The sequence below is a fragment of the Apteryx mantelli genome, chromosome 4, assembly GCF_036417845.1.
Source record: "Apteryx mantelli isolate bAptMan1 chromosome 4, bAptMan1.hap1, whole genome shotgun sequence".
NCBI lineage: Eukaryota > Metazoa > Chordata > Aves > Apterygiformes > Apterygidae > Apteryx > Apteryx mantelli.
Window position 1 is genome coordinate 66,803,663 of NC_089981.1, and position 22,490 is coordinate 66,826,152.

Sequence of the window (22,490 nt, forward strand, 5' to 3'; positions counted from 1 at the left end):
GCAACCACATGGAAAACAGGTTAAAGTGTATGTATATATATCTCTGTTTAAATAGTGATTCAGCAATAATCTGACCTGCACTGGTCCTATGAACATTAACTACTGTATTTAAAAAAAAAAACCATGTATTTTGAAAGTTAGCGCATCCCCAACCCCTTTAACAATGAAAGCAATTAAATATTTGCAATAGTGGGATATACTTTATTTTTTCATGGTGTGAAGATAAGTGAGAGTTCATGCCAAGACCACCTGGCTTACCAATAAGTAACAGAATTAGTCAAAGCCAGTCATCCAGAGGTTTTGTTCTAATCGTTAAAAAAATTTTAAGATGAGAACAGAACTGCCCAGCTTCTCAGCTTTATTCATGGACATACTCCCTTTACCTGTGCTTCTGAAATATGCCCTAGTATCATCATTATTATCAATTTTAAATAAGGTTAACTTTTGCAATGGCATGTTTCTCTTCTCATCCAATCTGTTGTGCAAACAAAGCAAATACCCTTCCCAGCCACTTTCTTGCTATAACGCAACTTCTGATAAACAGCTTAAAGCTTTGGCTTCTGAATCACTGTAGAGTTTATTCCAGTCATTCGTTGTGTTGAAAAAGAAGATTCAAACTTGCTTGCAGCAGCCTTTCACCACTGTAATCCCAAACTCTCAAAAGGAAATTTGCAAAAAACGACCCCCTCTCATTATGCTCATGCACTTCCCAACGAGTATTAAACTTGCCCATAAAAACAAACAAAAAGGCCTGCCAAAAATCCATCCCAAAATGCCTGAATCACAGTAATATCCCCTCTTGTCTTTTCCAAATGATAGACAGAACTAGCTCACATGTTGAAAGCTCCTATACAAAGTGCTCCCCTGCAGTGTTTCAGAGCTGGATAGTTCATACATTAGTTGGCTCCATTGTATTTGTGATGCAGTTACAAGTGCTGCCTAGTAGGAGAACTGACTTCAAAGCACAGACTGATTATCATTGCTGCTCTGTCTCCAAACACCTTTGCTTGAGGTCCCAAGGGAATTCTGCTGTTTTTAAACATTGCAATGTTTAATACAATCAAAAAGAAAGAACATCTTACGTTCTCTGCACGGTTGGGAGAGAACAACACCTAACATCTTGGTCAAAAGGCTGGGACCCTCCCCTTTTTTCTTGAAGGAAGAATTGTGGTTGTATTTATTTCTGTTTACTCAATATCTAGGTACTTAACTAGACTTTTCTACTGCTTCCCAAGTGGTAATTTGGTAGAACCTGTCAGCAGTCTGCATGCTGGCTTGGCAGTGATATTCTCATCAGTAACAGTAACGTAATATTTTTCCTCTGCAGATAACCAGGTATTTTACGAAGACTTAGTGTACCCCACATTAGCTCAGTTTGCTGATAGCAAAGTTGACCTAGCCGTTTCTGCATGGCTATGAGGCAATGCTCCTATTAATTTATGAGGAGTAGCTTGACTTGTGCTAGACTGTGGAGGAGATTGACGGACTTATCCTCAGTTCTGCAGCCCCAATGACTTCTTGTGGCATGACAAAAATTACAGATAAAAAATTTCTATTAACTCCTGTCTAATTCATTTTAACTGCAGCAACTAACACTTGGGTTTTTTCTCCTCATGCTTCAGGGTTTTGTCCAGCCTAGTTAATTGCACAGAAACATTTTTCACTTTCAAGATAAAACTTCCATTATGGAAACTACCTTTTTTTTAGCTTGTTTTCTTTCTGTCTTGATAGGGGAGTAGCATTACCCCAAGTTAATTCACAGCAGAAAAAACATACTTTGACATCTGAAAAACAAAGATAAGTGACATTATGAGCAAGGATGAGCCACTGGATAGTCCTTCATTTGCAAGATGTGCATATGAGTCCCTGATTTACCACAGATTTTCTATATGACTTTGAGCAGGTCACCTGGCCTTTCAGCCCTTCCATTCCTCAGCTAGAAAATGACGGTATTTCTATATTTTCAGGAAAAATGCAATGATGGCCGTTAGGTGAATAGATAAGGCACTAATAGCATTGTGTGAGTATCATAAATTGAACTTTAATTCCTACTTTTACATTGGTGGAATTAAGAGTAATTTGAAATGTTTATACAAAGGTCTTTTTCTGGATTTATACTAGTGAATAGAAACGATTTTCAGGGGAAGGAGGCAGGGAAGTAAAATGATTGCACCAATCATTGCACCAAATGCCTTGCATTTATACACAAAATCAGCAATTAGCAGATTGCACACGCACAAATACAGTTACATGACAGGCATTCTCAACTTACGCAAATATGGTTTTTAGGTTTATTTATAGTATTCAGCCATAAACATTTGTCTTTGGGGAACAAAGACCTCCATATGACTATGCTATGCTACTGGTGAAGTGAGGTATTTGTACAGAAGGAGCTGATTTAGCTCCTGAGCATGTCAGTTTAAATCATGCGTTCATGAGATCAGAACTAAAACTGGTGCTTGTTTTTGTTATTCCTCCTAAATAGAAATACACTGAAGAGATGGGAAATGTGGTCCTACATATACCATGGAATATACTACACACACACATTTGCAGGGGATCTAGGGGGATTTTTTGTGTTTTCTATTGAAAATTTTTCCTTTATTCAGTTTTCTCAGTAGCAAAGTAACAAACAGAAATTTCAAAACTAAGAACTATTGGTTGCAATGTGAAATTCTTGTCTGGAGAGTAAATACTGCCATGGAGATAATATAGCCATTAGTCAAGTGAATCAGAAATCTTAACAATTAATACATTATTCTCACCTGTAAACAACTAACCAAAAAGAGAGAACAAACATAGTCACTAGACTAAACACAGAAATGAAGAAAATGGGATCTGGCTTTTAGTATGTTCTTACCATCCTAACCCTCAGCCTGTTTTCTCTGTCAATGAATAGGGAGGGCAATTTAGCTATCCAGGATTACCTCATTTAAATCCCTTCAAACCATGAAGGTAAAAATTGAAATTATGAGTTTTTCATTTCCCTTTGAAGGTTTTAAAATACTGAAAAATGCAGGCAGTCTTGGGCAACTTTCCTGCACACCAGTTGCAGTAGGAATGGGTGAGCTCAAACTCAGTAGAAGAGAATATGCAGAAACTTATTATGCCCTTTTCAGTATTATGGATTTACGAAAAAAATGAGTTTAGTTTTGAGGGCACAAGTGAATGAATCTTGTTCAAAGCCTTCTGGGACAAGTTCTTCCCAACCATCAAACTGTAAATTCTCTTCACTTTACATTTTATTGGGGCTGTTGCTCACCATGCTGAATGGGACATCTGGTTTGATGTTTCTTCTTAATTATTGCAATATTTGGATTGGTGTCTTTTCCAATGAAATTGTACACTGTTTTTAGTCGGAATTGGTCACCATCTGTGTATAGTCCAACTTTTCCTCATTCATTTGTGTTCCTCTTTTCTTCTACAGCTTGTAAAAAAAATTTCTTTGACCTTCCTTAGTCCAGTGTATAACCTTGTTAAAGGTCTGTAGTAATACTGTTTCCCACGTATCCTCAAGAGTGAACTGCAGCTGCATCACCAAGAGGACTTATAAAGTGGCATGCTCTAGATCTTGAATGTCCTCCAGAGAGATAGCAATGCCTGGGATGATCCTGGGTTACTCAACCATCCAAGAAGTGGATAGCGTTTTTGTCTGTTTGGTTTTGCTTTGTTTTGTTTACAGCACCAAGATAAAAACACTTGAGCAGTCTCTGGATACAAGCTGCAAATGCTGGTTCTTCCCAGCACTGACTTGTGTCTGTTAGAGGAGTAGGAAATACAGAAAGAAAAGGGGATATGTAGGGCGGAGCTAGGATCACTACAGCTTTACCATGCAAAGAGAAGTTTAAGTTGTTTGTAAGAGAAACCTTTTAATAGTAAACTACTATGTTTTGGATCCGCCTCTCACAAGGAAAGGGAGGACTTTCCATCCACTGAGTCACTTACAGCTGGACTGGCTGAAGACTTTGAGAATGTAACAAAGGCTACACTAGCTGAGGGATGAATTAAACTACTTCATAGGATCTTTCAACATAAATGGAAAGTGTAGCCTAGCATCCAAGAGATTAAAAATACTGCTCTGAGTATGGTTCCTGTTTACTTCTGAAGTTCAATGGAATTGACTCCATGTTAAAGAATCTGAAAGGAAGATATGTTTTTAAGTAATTATATACAAATAGAGTCATAGGAATAAATGCTATGCGTCAGTAAACTTGCTTGCACAACTCCCACAGAGGATAATGTGTAGTAAACACTAGGGTTAGCTACAAAATGACATTCATGAACTATCTAGATCTTAATGTGGTTACAATTTATCTGCAGTTAAGGGAATGTTCTTATGCCAGTACGCACTAAGGAAAGAAAGGGACACTAGGATGCCTTTAAAGCTCTGTTTAGTATACCATAAATACAGAGGAAACATTTGCTGTATGGATTTAGACCAAAGACAGTAATCTATTCCTGCTTCCACTCAAATTATTGGATGGAGTTTTGCTACTGAGTTTGTTAGTATGAGGATCTGGTTTGTGGTTGCAAAATTCTTTGGGATTCAGAGTGAATTCTTCCCATGTAACTAACTTTTATGATTAAAGAAGTTTAGTTTCACATAAAAAAACTTAGCTGGGCTGACTACAAATGTCAGTCTTCAGTGTTTCAAAAAAGCATCAGATCGTCCCCTGGGAGACAGAGCATGTTGAGTGGAGACGCATGGGAAGAAAGCTTTCAGGCCAGCTGTACTGCAGGGGCTGCTTAGCACTGGAATCATCAAAATGCTCTTTGGTTCAGAGTAATACGAAAAGATAATAAGCTGAAGAATTTTTCACCTCATAGGACTCTGGCAGTTTAACCCTATGATTTCCTTAGCTTCTGATAGCTGTAAATGTGCTTTCATATTTGATAGTTTTCTACAATACTCTTTATTGTAAGAAAGCCCCTTTAATTAACTCTTGCACACAAACAGGACAGGACGGCATGTGGGACATTGTCAGTGGTGCTTGGGTAGACACTTACTATGTGTTACCTTTCTTACTTCTGTAGCTTCACACATGCCCACGGGCTCATAGGTCTAGAATCACAGAATCACAGAATGGTTGAGGTTGGAAGAGACCTCTGGAGATCATCTAGTCCAACCCCCTGCTCAAGCAGGGTCACCTAGAGCACGTTGCACAGGATCGCATCCAGGCAGGTTTTGAATATCTCCAGAGAAGGAGACTCCACAACCTCTCTGGGCAACCTGTTCCAGTGCTCTGTCACCCTCACAGAATGAGGGAGTTTTTTGCCAGTACAAACATGTGGCGAGAGGGGAATGATATAACTAATTCCTCTTCTTAGGTAATTCCTATTTCTCTATGTTTTGTGGTGGACCAGCTAATCCAGCACTCTTTGTGTTACAGTTTAAATTAGTAGAGGTAGCAGACGGGAATCACAGGAATGTTTTTTTAGTCAAGGTCTGAATTATGGATAGTCAAAAAAGTGACACTGCAACTAGAGGTCCTAGAAGGGTTTCTTGCTAGACTTCCAGTGAGCATGTGAGAAGTCTTAAAAACTGGATACATAATCAGTAACTTTTACAGTCTTCACTGTAACCTTCAACCCAGGAAATACCTAAACAGGGTGACTGCCAGAACATAGGTATATGGTATATATAAGGAACACTATTCATTCCTTGGTTTTGCGTTCTTCACTACTCATTATTGCTTCTGCCAGTGACAAGATACTAGGCTAATTAGATCCTTAATTTGATACAGTATAATGGATCCAGCATTTCTAGTGTTTACATTAGGAAGAGGTATTTCACAAACTTTTAAACAGCTAGAGAGTGCACTTAGCTAGTTTGGGGGAGAGAGAGAACCAAGTGTCTTTTAGACTGTGTTTGTGTACATATTTCTTTTATGGAGAACTCATAGGAAATTGGGAAATGGTATACAGACACATGTCTAGAGTGGATGTTTTGCAGGGGACTTCTTTTTCCCCTCATCTATTTAACATATACTCCTGGTACCAAAGTATTCTAGCCAGAGGAAAAATTGCTGCAGACAATCTCGAAGCTAAAAGCAGATACATAGCTAGCTATGCCTTTTCCTCTATTTTGTAGCTAAGCTTTTTACAGAAAAATGAACATTTTTGAGTTTGTGGGAAGTTCTCTTATTTGTTTCTTTTCACTGATATTTTTGACAATACCATCTACTTAGAAGTATGTGTCATTAGCATCCTTGTCCAACTCAGAATGGATATATGGCTCTAAATGACCCTAAAAAGGTGCTGCCTGATAAATGAAGTAAACTTATAGAGGTAGCAGCAGTTTGAAAGCTTGAATTATGCAATGGTGAAATGCATGTTCCCTTTTAGCGCTGGAAATCTTGGGTACCATTCTATTTGGGTCAGAGTACAAAAAAAAATATTCCTGGTGTCATCCTTGTTTTGCAATTACTGTGAATAAAAAAAAAATCCCAATAAGGAGGGATCCATGATTAGGCCAGCAGGGAATCCTGGGCATTTGAAGTGCATCAACTGTTTTTCCGGACAAACAGGCTAGAAGAACCAGCTGGCACTGGCAGCTGGTTAATAATGAGATATATTGATAAAGTTGTGTTGCAGTGCACAGAACTCAAATATTGTGGGGTTCAATGTGTTAGGAAAAACATAAACTGTCAGTTTGATGGAGCCTGAGGACTAGAGTGGTAGAAGACACTGCAACTCTAGAGGTTAAGATAGACTTAGTGACAGTATCGTAGCCCTAATTCCTGATATGTGATCTATAATATTGCTCTTTAGCATACACAGATTAATGAATTACCTTTGCCAACAGCATTTTAAAATGCAACTTGAAAACAAAAAATGAGAAAACGCAACTGTGTAATGAAAGCTGTTAAATAAGGGACTTTTTGCAAAAATGTCTTCTTTTTTAAATAGGGAAATATTTAAATATTTTCATTTGATAATCATCAGTTTTGAAAAATTTGACCATCTTTGCTTGATCCTTCAGGCAATTAGCTTGTAAGTCTTGATAGTATAGAGGCCCATATTCCCACTCCTTCTACCTACTTTGTAGTTTTTTGAAAATAAAAAAAAGAAGGCAGCAATGGTACATTTTTAAAATCTTTGCTTTTCTAAGGAATAGCTTGCTACACGTTTAGTCGCAAAATATTGTCTATGTAGCTGCATGTGGAAATATTTGGGATCCAGTTTTCAAATTAGGACATGTACTTTTGGCTACTAAATGCTATATTTTTCTAAATGCTTTAGGTGAGGATTTCCTTACGCTCAGCAAAAATTGCTAGACCCAGATTTTCCAAAGAACTCTGCTTCTTTTCAAGCACCTATGAATTGAACAAGTAAAAAAAAAAATTTTTTAGCACCCTTCAATTCCTATTGTGATGCTAACGTGCAGATTTCCTTTTCAAAATCTTGTCATCTCTGTAAGTTTCTCTGGCTCCTGTAGTGGGTCTTTAGCTCTTTTGATCTTTCAGGCACTAAAAGGCTTTTCCAGGCCCTCATGCAATGAGTTAGGTATTTATCATCAAATAGAGCATAAGTATTTACTTAAGTGGCCTAACTTAGATTGCACAGTTGGCAACCAGGCCCCATGCCTTGTAGAGTCTGTTTTGCATCAAAGAGAAGGTACTGAATCCTAATGTGCTGAAGAGGAATATTTCACTCCTCTGAAAATCCAGCTGCAAGTCATGACAAATACTGGTTAAATTCAAAGCTTAAATGCCTCATTGTGAAACTCCTGAAGTACAGTTAAACCAGATGCTGAGAATCCAGGTAGGGAGTGGTGGCAAGGGACGATAGCCTTGAAAACTTACCAAATAAAAATCCCCAACTGAAGTCTGCAAAGGCCTCACTTCTGTCTTTTTTTTCTAGTCATAGCCAGTCTTTTCTGATCCACAAATGAATCCCCCAAATATCCTATGTAGAATAACATTTCACTCCCATTAACCTGCATGTTCTATCCCGGAGATTACCGTGACCAGGTTTCTTCTTCTTTGTTTGAACCTCTTCCCTTCTGAACATATTTTTCATAGAAATATAGTATATCGTTCCATTGCAGCCTTGCAGCAGAGGCATAAGACATTTCAGCTATAGATGCACTGTGCTGGTAGTTGGCACTACCTCAGCACTTCCGAAGTAGAAGTCAGAGTCTTCTTATAACTCCTCTACTGTTGACTAGCTCTACCAGAATTGACCACTTCTCAGGAATCCATCTAAGAATAAACTGGGCTGTTTATGTGTTATTTATGCTTATTTAACATTCTCCAGAATTAATACTGATTTCTCAGTGTGTTTAGAGGTACTATTGCCTCTCATACTAAGAAGCACCAAAACATCCTGCTTGTTCGTTATTATCATGTTTATACCAAAGTATCACTAGCTGTGTCTATAGGGTGGGTTCTTCCTGTTGTTTCCAGAAACTCAAGGTTGAGTTAGTCACCCACTTCTATTGACTGATGATACCACAACCTTGAAGATTGGTTTTGGAGTGGTCTTGTTGGTATTCCTGGTGGAAAACTAGGATACATGCAGTGTGTACAACCTCCTTTTCCCCACTCCTTCAGGAGAGATTCCTCATGGGCAGGGTCCACAGGTTTATATTTTTCTTCTTTCCTAAAACATCTGACAGAACTGTTTCTTTTGCTGGGGCCCTGAATTCCTTCCTGGATTCTGAGGTTGGGACGTTGGGCTTTATACAAGAAAAATACAGATAGCGTATGTGAGGCCCAGGACTGCTCTAGGAGTTACAGTGTTTGGGATGCAGTTTTAGTAAGACTTGGATAGAATTGATTAGTAAAGTCTTCTTGAACTGTAAACCCTTTCATAACAGCAGGAACTAGTCTCTCAGTCTAAATGGTAATAGTGGGGGTTTTGCCTACAAAAAAATCATATGCCCTAGTACCAGATGCTACTAGCTGTATTGTTTACTACTTTAAGTTGTCACTTAAACCAATGGCAGGTCTGTTCCTCTGACACTTACTGCCAGGCTGATGCTTTCCTCAATAAGTAATTCAGATGGCCTGGATTCTGATAGCCTCTTGGCAGCAGTGAGCTCCCAGCAGTGATCATATTTGACTGCATGTGTGAATAACAGCTTGCCATTGTGACTAAACATGCACTGGAGCAATATTTCCAGCATAGGCTCCTTGGTACTAATCGTTACTTTTAAGTAGAGTGTGTTTGTAAGAATTAATTCTTCACCCTTCACTCAAGCTGATCAGTATTTACAGGAATAAACCCAGTCTGACTAGGGACAAAAATAAATGCCACTCGTTTTGAGTATAGCCTAGAGAATTACATAAGGACGAGAATCTTGAGTTTTATGTGTTTGCTCCAAAGAGGAGATCATAGTGAGGGCAACAAGTCTTTCCTAGTATATGTTATGATTTCTCCTCACCCTTTTTCCCTGCCAGCCTCCTCTCAGAAATGCTCCGAGCCTTTTGGAATGTGCTTTGCCCTCGCGGGACAGGCATGGGACAACTCCAACCTCTCCCCGCTCCTCCCGGCCCTCCCGCCTGCCCTCCCCAGCCCTTGCTTGCTCTTCTGTTTTTCTACTTTCCCTAAATGCAACTTACTTTAAGCATGCATTATTATTAACATCCTACAGTAAAATTAAGCTATTATATAACCCATTTGTCGATCTCAGCCAATTTCTTCTATCTTTTTCTATGTCTATTTATGACGTACATCCAGTTTTTTTTTCCTCTCCATGTTTATTTTAAAAAGAAGTAATGAAAAAAAAGATCTATTAAAAAAAAAAGCAACATTGGAGGGTGGTGGGGTTTTTGGCCAAAAATCAAAAATGAATTTAAATGGAAGAGGGAGGGAAGGAAAGAGAATTCAATCCATAAGAAAAAACTATCCAAATGATGAAAGTGTTCCTAGACTGCTTTGTCTGTTCCTTTTCAATGTGTGCATCTGATTCGTTCATCTTTGAAAGTGTGTGGAATACTTTTTTCTTTAAAAATAAAATTTTGAAACCCCACAATTCTTCTTTTCTCCCTTCTTACTGGGAATAAAGTGCTTTTTTTCATTTTTGCTTTTTTTTTTAGTATATCTCTACATAGCTATATTTTGATGTATTTCTTTTCAGTGGTTGAATTTCTATCTTAGATTTGGTTTGTTCCAATCTAATAATGAAAAAAACAAACAAAACAAGAGAGTTATGAATTGTTTTCTGCAATTTTTCCCCCTACTTTCCTCTTTAAATAAGGAACTACTTCACTGGCAGAATCCCACAGCTGTACTTTTGAGATTCTCCAGAGAATCTGAATATAAAAGCATATATAAATAATATATATGCATAATATAAATCTAATTTGAGAGTGGGGAAGGGGTGTGCCAGCACAGTCATTACATTCAAAACAGTGATTTGATGTGCTCAAGAAATAATTGTCTCAAATTACTGAGAATACTGATATCAATTTGGTGGACTTCAGAGAAGATGATTCTCAGAATACGGAGGCTGTGGGTAGCTACAGATGAAGTTGTTCTGATTCCAATGCATAAAATAGTTTCCTTGTTTTTTTGTTTTACTCTCTGATTATTATTATTAGTTTATGTATTTTTACTGCTATTTTTAGTAGGGAAAAAGTTTTTAACTGTTTTTATAATTTGAGAACCTTTAATGAAAATGTAAATATTAATACTATAATTCTTAATTTTTTGTAACTTGCATGTTGAAGAAGTTGCAGCTTAGGGTTTGTGAGATTGTCAATGTTAGAGTTCTGTTCTTTCTTTTTGTTGATGGGCATGAATATGCTCATTTGTTTTTGTATATTGCCCATCCCTTCCTTACAGCCAGAAGCTCTAATGCTGCTAGATCACTCCGTACCGCCCTTACATGGACATGGCAACTGACTTACACATTCACTCCCATCATCTTCATCTCCTGTGTAGTACACTCATAGATTTTTACACTCCCACTCCATCCACCCTAGGCATTTTTTCTTCCCATAAGTTCCCCCCACCACCCCCTTCTTTAGCATTGTTAAAATTTTATGTGCAGTCATCCATTCCTTAAAACACACACACACACAAAAATTATAGAAAAAAAGAAAATGTTTAAAAAAAATATATCAAATTGACCAAAAAGGCAAAAAAGCAACAAACCTTGCTTTTCAAAAAACATTATATATGTAGATATGCAAACAAGCAAAAGTAAATTCTATAAAATGTACAGGATTTTTCAACTGTAATATGCTAACAACTTTCAATAAGATAAAAGAATTACAACCAAAAACAGCAGAAAAAAAACAAGTTTGAATTTGTTAAGTGCAAGATTTTTTTCTTTTCATGTTATGTGGTGTGGATGTATGTGTTGTTGCCTCCCTGTATCGCCCTTTGTTGTAAAACAATTATATTTAAAAAGAAATAATAAACATTTTGCTAAAAAAGTTTTTAAGAAACAACAACAAAAAAAAAACAAGTTACAAGAATGTGGCAATGCTACTTGTCTAAGAGCATTCTTACACAACTTTCTTTTGTAAATTTTTCCTTTCATGCCAAAAAACATGCGGGCAATTTGTTGATGTAAGTTGACTGTTATGAAATCAATGTGGTATGCTTGCTAAATATTTTTTTATATTTTTGATTACTTTTTTGTTAAAAAGGAATGATATTTTTCATTTCCTGCATTTTTTTCAGTTTTCTTGGGTTTTAATCTTTCTTTTGCTGATAAAGTGAATGACTTGTTATGTTTTTCCTTTTCTTTTTCTGACCTTGTTTCTGCGGCACTTTTATTTTCTAATGTATGGTTTTGTTTTTGGAAAATTGCATAAATTCTTTTATTTATTTTCTGAATAAGTTTGCATTTGATGTTATGTGCTCTTTGTGTATTGCTGATTACCAAATTGTATTCTGCCTAGGAGGGGGTGAAGGAGCCTGTAGTACTTTGCTCCTGTTCTTATCAGTCCTTCTCTATGGCTTTGTTTCCCCCTTTCTCTTTCCCTAGAAGAACCCCAATAATGCTACTTTATTTCGTGCTACTTAAGTTGTACGTAGCCTGGTGTTGCAGAGTTCATTGCAACTAAAAACCAGTGAGACTCCTTTAATATAATGGTAGCTCCCAGGGTCTTCTTACTGCAGCTCTACATTATTCCTTCTTTATTTCAATGGAAGTGTTTTCTTAATTGTTGATTATGTGCCTGATGTCACAGTCAAAATGATACTCTCAAGTGTACTCTTACCAGGTAAACAAACCCATCGTACTATGACCAGTATCAGCCTTGCTACTACCTTCCAGAAATGCTACATTTGACAGGCACTTTCCTACTAAAGCCTGTGTCCCAGACTTCTAAAATTCCCTTTGTTCCAAAGGAGGTTTGGATTAATTCCTTTAAATGACAATGAGCTTTTGGTGGAAGTAATAAAAAGCTGTACTTCCTTATAAAGACGTATGATTTCAGCATCCCTGCATGGCAATGCTGTGCAAAGTACTTAAGAGGTATCTTAGGTTCAACTGTCAAGTCCCTTGAACAACTGATGCTGAAAACGGAACAAATAATTGTGCTGGATACAAAGCTGTCATTACCATGATTAATCATGAGAGTTTAAAATAGTGATGGGAGAGAGCATGTTTCATTTGGTTCAGAGCAGCTCAGTATCTGGATGCTGGAATACTCATTTTTGCTCTGGAATCCTGCCTGAAAACACAATGTCAGGTCCTTGATGGAAAGTACTAGTATCTGTTTCACTGCTGGGACTGAGACTGTTTGCACAAAGATGACCAAGAATTTGCAGCAATGAAACACATTCCAACATTAACATGGGATTCATGACCTCTCTCTTGAACTCCATACCTTTCTGTTGCTCATGAACCATGGATTAGGAAGCACTGCAGTAACCAATGTCTTTTAATGTAGTTTGGGGGACTTTTCAACCACCACACCAACCAGACTCCACCACAAGAAGTACAGTTCTATCTAATGCTTTGAGGACAGTATGGTCTCTGAAAGGAAAGGGAGTTATTTGAGATGAAAAGTTGTAGTATTCCATTGTGGAAATGATGTTTTCCTCTCTATTACTGACTGTCAATTTCAATTAAATTAGACTGCAGAGAGGAGAAAATATTAAGAATGTTCATCTCCTAGGTTTCATGTTAGCATCATCTTTCCTGTGACCAGGGACTTTGTTCTGAATACTTTCCCCTCCTCATCCTTAGTGGACTCAAAGGAGAATTAACTAAAACACCATTAGACTGAAATTTATGAACCCAGTCATTTAATGAGAAGTTCTTGGCACTGATGTTGCATTGATACGGACAGGGAAAAAAAGGTAAGGAAATATCTTCTGTGGCAGCTATTTCATATTGAAAGTGGAGTCAAGCTTCAGAGCGAGCATAAGAATAAGATGTGATGAGAAACTTTAGATGTGAAGTTTCAAATACCTGCAAAGTGGATGTGTTGTGCAGGCTTTTTGGATGGCATTTGAAAGCTCTTCAACTGCATCTGGAGAAGAGAGAGATTATATGAGTGTGTCTCTTCTGGTCATTGTGAGAAGATGAATCTTTCAGGCTTCATTTTGGTTCACCTTTTGTCCTGTGTCTTTCTGACGCCTGAGACTCCAGTGAGGTAGCCTTGACTATAAAAATGAAAGCTGGCGGACACTGCAGTTTTTCTTTTCTTTTTTCCTTTTTTTGGTGCCCTCAGCATTCATGACTCACCCACAACATCCTCACAGTTCATAAGGCTTCTATTAAATTTTTAACATTCTGTCTTTTCCAGTGGTAGAGAACTCTTACTGGAGATCAGCCCCAGAGGTATGAATTATATATCTATAAATACACTCATAAAGCAAAAAGCAGGGCAGCTTCAAGGCTAAAGTAGACCTTTTATATCCCCAATGACCTTGGTAGTTTAAAGAAAAGCACAGCCCTGTGAAAAAAGTATATGTGCTCGATTTAAAAGGCTAACTTTTAAGGAATATACACACAGTGTTTGTTTCAAGGAATGAGAAGGCCAAGCAGAGCACTGGGTGCTTAGTTTAGGGTTTCCCACCTCACAGACCTCAGTTCTCTCAGTGCTGCTTCCTGTTTGTTGTGCAGTAATTTTTTGCAATTATACTGGTGATGGGATGCTAATTTTGCATCCATATCACTGTGGAAGAAACCATTTTATCTGTTTCCCTTACATGTAATTCTTTGGCATTGTGCTGGCAACTGAAGCCTTTAAGAGATAAACATATTTCTTCCTTGGAAACATCCATTCCCTGCTTGGGAAAGAAAGTAAGGAGTAGGTGAAAAATAAATCTGGAAAATCCTTGTGATATCTTTGGATTTCTAAAGCAATCCTGAACTCAGAGCCTACCAGTGAACACTGATAACTGGTGCTCAACAGCCAACAGAAAAAAGAAAAAAAGAAGGAAAAGCCCTTTTGCTACCAGGAAACAATCCATACCATCCACAAACAGAATTAAAGCCTAGTAGGAACATATATTTCGAAGCCAAGGCCCAGTCTGGGTGATGGGCATGTCATTTTGTTTTAAGCATGAAAGTTTGGAAATAAAAGCTGTAAGTTTTTTTCAAGTCTGCAAAGAGTTAATTTCATGATTAAAAATTGGAGACACTGTTAGAAAATCAAAACTTCAGATAGGAAAATGCAAACATAAAACTTTCCTGAAATGCAATTCCCTTCCAAATTATCATGTAAGGTTTTTCCAGGACTGCTTTTAGTTTTGTTACTGAATATCCAGATCTTCAAAGAACTTGCCTTCACAGCGGACCTTTCGGAGTCCAATTCCCCCATAAGAACAAACTGGGCAACTAAGTGGCACTTTGCCTTTTAAAATCTTTCAGCGCTTACATTTAAAAACAGCTTGGGGATGTGGGCAAGAGACTTCTCCATCAAAGGACAGCTGGCTCTGGGCAGCTCCTGGTGTCTCTGCTGTCATTTTGTGGAAGATGGATCCCCCCCACTTTATCATCTGCCTGTCATCAGACTCCCTCTTGTGTCTCTTATGAGTAGAAATGTAGTACCAGGAACAGAGTTCTTTGCCAGATATTATATGAAAATTTGCACTTGCTTCTCTCCATAGATGTCTGTGATCATGTTTCTCACCTTCCTGGGAGCTTTTCAGAATTTACATTCTCTGTAGTCCTTAAATAACACATTTCTTTTAGACTGAGTGGCATTTTTATCATGCCATTTTAAAGGGTGTTATAACTCCCTTTATAAATCATGTACCCCAAGAAGTATTAATTGTGCATACATCTTATTAGATGTACAGCTTCTAGCTTGCTGTGAGTTTTGCATAGATGCCTAACATACCAATAAAACAGAAGTCAGACTTGATATTTAGAGTACTTTTTTCTGAGTTACCTTCCCCCACACAGCTTTTTTCTCAGTCTCATGGCTTCTTCCGTTGCAGACAGACAAAACCCAAAAAAACCTAGCATCATTGCCACCCTTACCCCCATCTCTCTGTTGCTCCCACAAGATACATTGTCTTAAGTAAGTGTAACAAATGAATTCCTTGATAGAGACATGATTCCCAAGGAAGGACCTTTAACAGCTTCTTTATTTCTTCAGTGTACAGGCAAACATGTTGTGGATCATTGGACACTGGAATAAAACTAGAGATTAGATTAAATAATTGTATGGGAAATCAAAGTTAATGGAACCTTGCTGGTATGAAAGTTACTTCCCTTCTCACATAAGAGAGATTAAGGCTTCGTAAAACTCATTTCTGGTTCTGTCCTACTGTCTTCCATCCAGCAGACCTACTGGAATCAGAGCTCCAAACTGCTCTCCACCACTTATGTGAAGTCTCACTTACCTGGCAACTCCATCAGCTTTTCTTGATGTTTCAGGAAGGCCATGATCGTTTTATAGTCATTGCAGTAGTTTTGATCATTGACTCATGTCATGAACAGCAACAAAAACTGTTGAAAGACTAACTGGTGTAAAGCAAGTTAGCTTGCAAATGGAAAGTGGGGCTAAAAAAAGATCTTCATAGTAGATGCAAGACATTTACAATTCCTTGAAGTCAAATCTAGGAAATTAATAATAAACTGGACCCCAAAAATTACTCTTTGGAAGAAAACTGCCCAGAATATTGCCCAGTGTTTAGCAGATCAACTGCATACTGAAGCCATGTGCTAATATAATAGATTTTAATAACAAAGGAACTTCAAAGCTTTAGATAAGCAATTAAAAAATGCCAAACTTTAGTACTCCAATTGGGTTTTACAGATGGTGTGTTAAAATCACAAATTAATGTGATTGTTTAACAGCAAAACACTGATCTGAAAAAGTCACTTAAAGGGACGCTGTCTATTGCGTACTTTCTGGGACTTAGATTCCACAGTCATGCAATTTGATTTCATATACACCAAAATTCTATTATTTTATTCATTTTTTCCAGACTTACAGGTGATCGTCCTCTCTGAGGCACACTGCAAGTTTATTCTGAAACCGCCTGTTTGCATAGATTATGGATGTCGTACATGGATAGGACTTTGGGACATATCTAAATCACCTTACATGTTCCTGTTTCTACATTTCACAGAAAACAGCTTAGACATTCAAATACAAAATGCCATGTAGCTGTCTGGCACACTACAGCTTTTTGCTTTTTCCATACTTTTATTGAAGATATGTAATTTGAAGAGATTGGCATTATTTTACATGTTTTTTTCTTCCTTTGTTCAGTATCAGAAGTGGTATAAACATGCTGAGAAATTTCAGAAAACTAAGCAGCATATTCAGATTGGTCCTTTGTATCTTACCTCACAGATAACTTTACATGAAAGTATGTTAAGAGACTCTGTGAAGTGCCACATTCCTTATTTTGGCCTAATTTCTAGCCTGATACCTCTGAGTTAAAGCTGACCATTTCAAATGATTAAACTGTGTCATCACTCAGTTTCTCATCAAGGATAAGAATAAGCAATACTGCTAGTTTAGCTGTCCAGATTTAATCAAACTGTTAAGTACCTTTTCTGTATCCCAGTGCATTGCTATCCTCAATATGTATTTTGTACAAATGTATTGCTCTCTAAATACATTTAGCATGAGATTATGATTTTAGAGGCATATTCTTTATAAAAGTCCCATGGGCATTATTGGGAGTATTCAGTGAGAAATGAGTGCCTGTAATATATAGTGTAGATCAGAGAAAGCAGAGTTTTGACCCTGACACCTTCAGCAGTCACTACAATGTCAGACTCTTCGCTGGCAATTATTAATACATAAGTCAAAGCTAGAATTATGTACTTAGAAGCTAAAATTCCTTTTGCCTCTCTTTCCTTAAGCAACATAAAGTATAAATCAAAATTTCCCATGCATTAGAAATATCTTGAACTGAGCTGCACTCTCTTCCTATAGACCTGGAGACACATGGTGTAAGATAAAGCCTTCAGTTTGTATTTAAATCAGCTAGCTTAAGTGGCTAACCAAAGAAAAATGACCCAAGAGAAAATTTACATGAAAACTTTCAAAAGCAACACAGCTTGCCTTTAAAGAAGTGTCTGCAACGTGTATGTCAGCAGAAGACTATACAGTCCAAACATAGATTAAAGTAATTCATTATGCTTCTATAGCTATCTGCATATCAAGAAATGACAGTAGGTGTGAAAGCAACATCTGCAGTACAGTCCTGGGCTCAAGCACTAATTTGGGTCATCAGAGTCCTTATTTAGTTTTATCATCAACAGCAACACAGTCTATCACAATTTTTAATCAAATAACAGCAAAAGAAAAGAAGAACTGAAGATTAAGTTGATAGGGCATTATTAGCCCAAGAAGGTGAAAGGAAAGGGGCATGTCCAGTGTAGAACAGGGTGGTAAAGATTAAAAAGACCTGAAAAAGTTTTGAGTAAAGGTGTGTACCTTTGTGGACCCCAGTGAGTATTGGTTGTTATTCCATCCCTCACTTTCATGAGCCTTCCCACAGTTTAAAAAATGGGCAACAATCAAGAAGAAAAGACGGAATGGGAAAGGACATCATAGGAATTGCTGCAGAAGGAAAGCAGACTTGAATGGCAGAGAAGAAATACCAACATTTTCTTAAATGAAAAGAAGCACCAGGAAAAGTACCAGGAAAAACTGGTAAGATAAGCAGTAAAACCCATCTAAGAGAACATTGCTGTATGAAGGTTTGAAGCAATTCAGTTAAACAGTCTTGTAACCAGTTGCTTAAGAAAGGTCACTGCCAAAAATCAATGTCCTCTGAGTCACTTGAGAGTATCTTCAAAATCAAAAACTTTGGGTCCCCAAAATTTCACAGTTTTTCACTGTATGTACCCAGCCTAGGTTAAAAGAGGGAGGAAATGGAACATGCAGTTTACCATAATATCAAAAGCAGGATGGGAGGGAACAGTGAAGGGAAACCCCAGGAAAGTATGTTGGTAGTGTAGTTATGACAGGAAATCTGGATCCCTGACGCTTTTACATAATACTCAAACCATGTACTGCCCTTGAGCTAAGTGAGTTGAAAATGATGCAGTGCCATTAAAGCATACTAATATTCTTTTTTTTTCTCTCTCTCTTTTCCATCCCAGGAGGTGAATTAGTTATCCCTCTACTTGTAGAAGACCCTTTAGATATCCCTCCTATTGCTACTCGTGCACCTTTCATTACACTTCCCCCTACCTTTCTCCCCCTCCTCACCATTATTGAGACCACCAAAGATTCCCTGTCCATGACCTCTGAGGCGGGGTTACCTTGCTTGTCGGACCAAGGCAGCGATGGTTGTGATGATGATGGCTTGGTGATATCTGGGTATGGCTCAGGGGAAACCTTTGACTCTAACCTACCCCCTACTGATGATGAAGATTTTTACACCACCTTCTCCTTGGTAACAGATAAGAGTCTTTCCACTTCAATCTTCGAAGGTGGCTACAAAGCACACGCACCCAAGTGGGAATCCAAGGACTTTAGACCTAACAAAGTCTCCGAAACTGGTAGGACTACTACCACGTCTTTGTCCCCTGAGCTGATCCGCTCCACAGCTTCGTCCTCGACTGGGATGGTGCCCAAATTGCCAGCCGGCAAAATGAATAACCGTGAGCTCAAACCCCAGCCTGACATAGTCTTGCTTCCGTTGCCCACTGCCTATGAGCTAGACAGCACAAAGCTGAAGAGCCCGCTAATCACTTCCCCCATGTTCCGTAATGTGCCCACAGCAAACCCCACGGAGCCGGGAATCAGACGGGTTCCGGGGGCCTCAGAGGTGGTCCGCGAGTCGAGCAGCACAACGGGGATGGTCGTCGGCATTGTGGCTGCTGCCGCCCTCTGCATCCTCATCCTCCTGTACGCCATGTACAAGTACAGGAACAGGGACGAAGGGTCCTATCAGGTGGACGAGACGCGGAACTACATCAGCAACTCGGCCCAGAGCAACGGCACGCTTGTGAAGGAGAAGCAGCAGAGCTCAAAGAGTGGCCACAAGAAACAGAAAAACAAAGACAAAGAGTATTATGTGTAAAAAAGAATACTTATTTATTTATAAATATATAAATACTTAATGAGATTTAATTGAAATATCAGAACCATTACAGCGAACGAGATTGGGAGATATCATTTGTGGGAAAAAGTACTGGGAAAAAAAATTTCAGCAGTGACTGTTAATATCTCAGTCATCGCTTGAAGTCAGCAAACTCTACCCTAATGTATTATAAAGCACACTTAGCGTTCTGGAGATGGCGCGTACAACTCTACCCTGTTAGCGGACTTGGACGTCTCCAAATCTCCTCCTCCGCTGAACTTTCTGCAAAGGTAGAAGACTTCATGGCTTACTTGTTTCATATCTCCAAGTGAGTCTTTAACAATGTTCGTGATTCCTGACTGTATCGATAATTTTTCAGTTTACTTATTAAAAAAAAAAAGGCAGGAAAAAGAAAAAAATACAAACACTATAAACAACAAAAAATACTGAACAAACTGATCTGGCCTTGTCCAGCATACATAGAATTTTTCGAGATTGGAGGAGGGGAATAAATGATTTTGGAGACTGTTGGGTTTTGGTTTGGTTTGGTTTGGTTTCTTGGGTTGGCTTTTTTTTTTTTGGTTATGTTTACTTTTGGGCGTGGGAGGGTAGGGTAGAAAGGAATGGTATTTGGGGGGGAGAGTGAACCTGGACATGAACTGAGAAGAAATCTCGGGAAAAAAATCCATAATAAATAAAGAGAGACTATTGCCATATATGAACTCAAAAGCTACCCATGGTGTTTACTCTGCATATCTGGTTGTGTTGTCTCTAGAATCCGTCGTCTTACAGTAAGTTGTTTGCTAACAACACAGTGAAAGTGTGTGATGGGTGATGATGAAGAAAATTATCATGGAAAGCTGGTCCCCTTGGATCTGGCTCCAGTATTTGCAATTGAACTGAAGAATAGAGGGGTTTGGGTCTATTCTGATAAGGGTCATTGGCTTTATTTGAGAATATCACTTAGTATGCATTAGCACAGCCAAACTTAAGGGGATTTGAAGACTTAAAAAAGAATGCTTAAAAAAAATGGTTCACCATTCTGAGCTGAATATACCATGCAAAAATAAAGGAGCCTTTCTCTGGGTTCTGGTTCTGTGACTGATTGCAATGCATGCAAAAAATAATAATGAATCAGTTTAATAAAGAGATCAGAAAGACACCATTGGAGTTCAACTTGTGACAAGACCCATAAACGTCAGATGAGCTAAACACTTGTAAAAGAATGCAAAATGAAAAATACATAGTTTTTTTTTGACATACTGTTTTCATGTGTAATATTTTAATTTTGTAGCTTGGCATTTCAGACCATCTCTGTCTTTTCATTTGCCCTAATCTACCTTTTCCTTCTCTTTTATATGAAAGAAAATAAAGCTGCTGTGACACACAAAAATAATAAAGTAAAAGGAATTTAATAATATTATTATATATATATATATATACACACAGATATATTTATCATGGTATGTTTGATGGGATGACTGGAACAGAAATTCTGTTATGGTCTTGACATGGAATGAGAATGTTCAGGAAGAACAAAGTAAAAAGAAACAAACAACAAAAACAAACCTTAAAATGTGAAAGCGTGTGTGTTTTAGCTTTGTCACAGTTACCTGTGTCAAAAAAAATTACAAATTCTGAAATTTTGTTTACGTATTTTACTACTTTTTTTGCTAGTATAATTTCTATATGGATACCCTGATGATGTATATACTGTTTTATGGTTAAACTGGGAACTTCTTTTGTTTTTATTTAACTTATTTAATTTGGTTGTTTGGTTTCCACATTTTCCCAGTTATCATGAAAATAATTATCTTACTGTACAGTACAATAGCCAGGTGGTTTGATGGCCATGCCTATAATGTGCAAAAAAGCAAAGAAGGGAGAGAGATACAGAGAGGAAAACAACAAAAATGAGGTGGATTGAGAACTCTGGAATATCAGAAATGTACACTTTTTCTGTATACAGATGAAAACTAATCAGCTGTTTAGGTTTAGAAATCTACTCTTGCTGGTGTTTATAAGTCGCATGAATATTTGACTTTGAAGAAGTGTCATCAAATACACACACGCACATGGGAACTTAAATTCAAAAAAGGAGCCTTCTCAAACATTTAGAGAAGATGCTTTCCTGTTAACAGAAATTTTGAGTGTGTGTTTGTGTACGCGTGTGTGGTGCGTGTGCGTGCGTGTGAGTTTGAGCTTTTCTTTTCCTTTTTTATTTTTTATACTAAAAAAAAGACAGGTTTTAAAAGGTATGAAAGCACGATTTTAGATGATTTAACTGGCCGAAACTATATAAAGTTAATTATATCTTGATGTCTGTAAAAGATTGCTGTTCTTGGAGTCTTGGAGTCTTGTGAAATGATTTCCTGCTTTCTTTCTTTCTTCCTTTCCTTTTTGCTTTCCTTTTTTAAGTTAAGGGAAAAAAAGAACTTTCCTTTTTTTGTGTAAGTTTCTATTGGACAGTTTTGGGGAACGTGCATTTCTGTATGTGGGCTTCTACCATATCCCTGTTGTTTTATGGACATCCTTAAGAATTTTTATTTGAGTTATTGTGATGTTACTACTTTTTTTCCCCCCTTTCTTTTTCTTCTTCCTTTTTGATTCTTTTTCTTATTTGCCTTTTGTTTAAAGATATGCTTAGCAATAAAATGTTCTTCCCAAAGCCCTGGATGTTGCTGGGTTTTTATTTACAAGGCTTAAGGGATATTCCAACTTTTTAAAGGTGAAAAGTAGTTTCTGAAGCAGGTATTTCCCCATCCCAGGTGAGTGTCTAACCACTAGTACAGAATCATGTTTATGTTTGTATTCTTTCTTTAGTCCAGTGCATCTTTAATTCTTTTCTTCACAGGAACATAAATTCAACCTGAGTGCGGGTCTGCCTCTGACTACTGCAGTCCCTTCCTCCTCCCCCCACTTCAGTGGGCAATAGAGCAGTTTTTTGGAATATGGGTTTCAGTGACCTCAGGTAAAAGACAGGACCCTGACTGCATGATTAAATGCTTTTACCATTAACCTGTTGTGTTAAACAGGTTATCAACTTGCCTCTTTCAATGACCCTGTTTCCAAAG

The 22,490-nt window shown here is 37.8% G+C and overlaps 1 protein-coding gene across 1 annotated transcript in view; it reads left to right on the forward strand.

The window, feature by feature from the left end:
* The window catches only part of LOC106482900 (neurexin-3-beta), a 374,181-nt gene extending 352,153 nt beyond the window's left edge, over window positions 1–22,028 (forward strand). Inside the window, exon 8 of the mRNA XM_013940616.2 lies at window positions 19,115–22,028. Within this exon, the coding sequence (XP_013796070.1) occupies window positions 19,115–19,416 (302 nt within the window). The 3' untranslated portion in view covers window positions 19,417–22,028. The remainder of the gene's footprint in view (window positions 1–19,114) is intronic.
* Window positions 22,029–22,490: the final 462 nt, after the last annotated feature.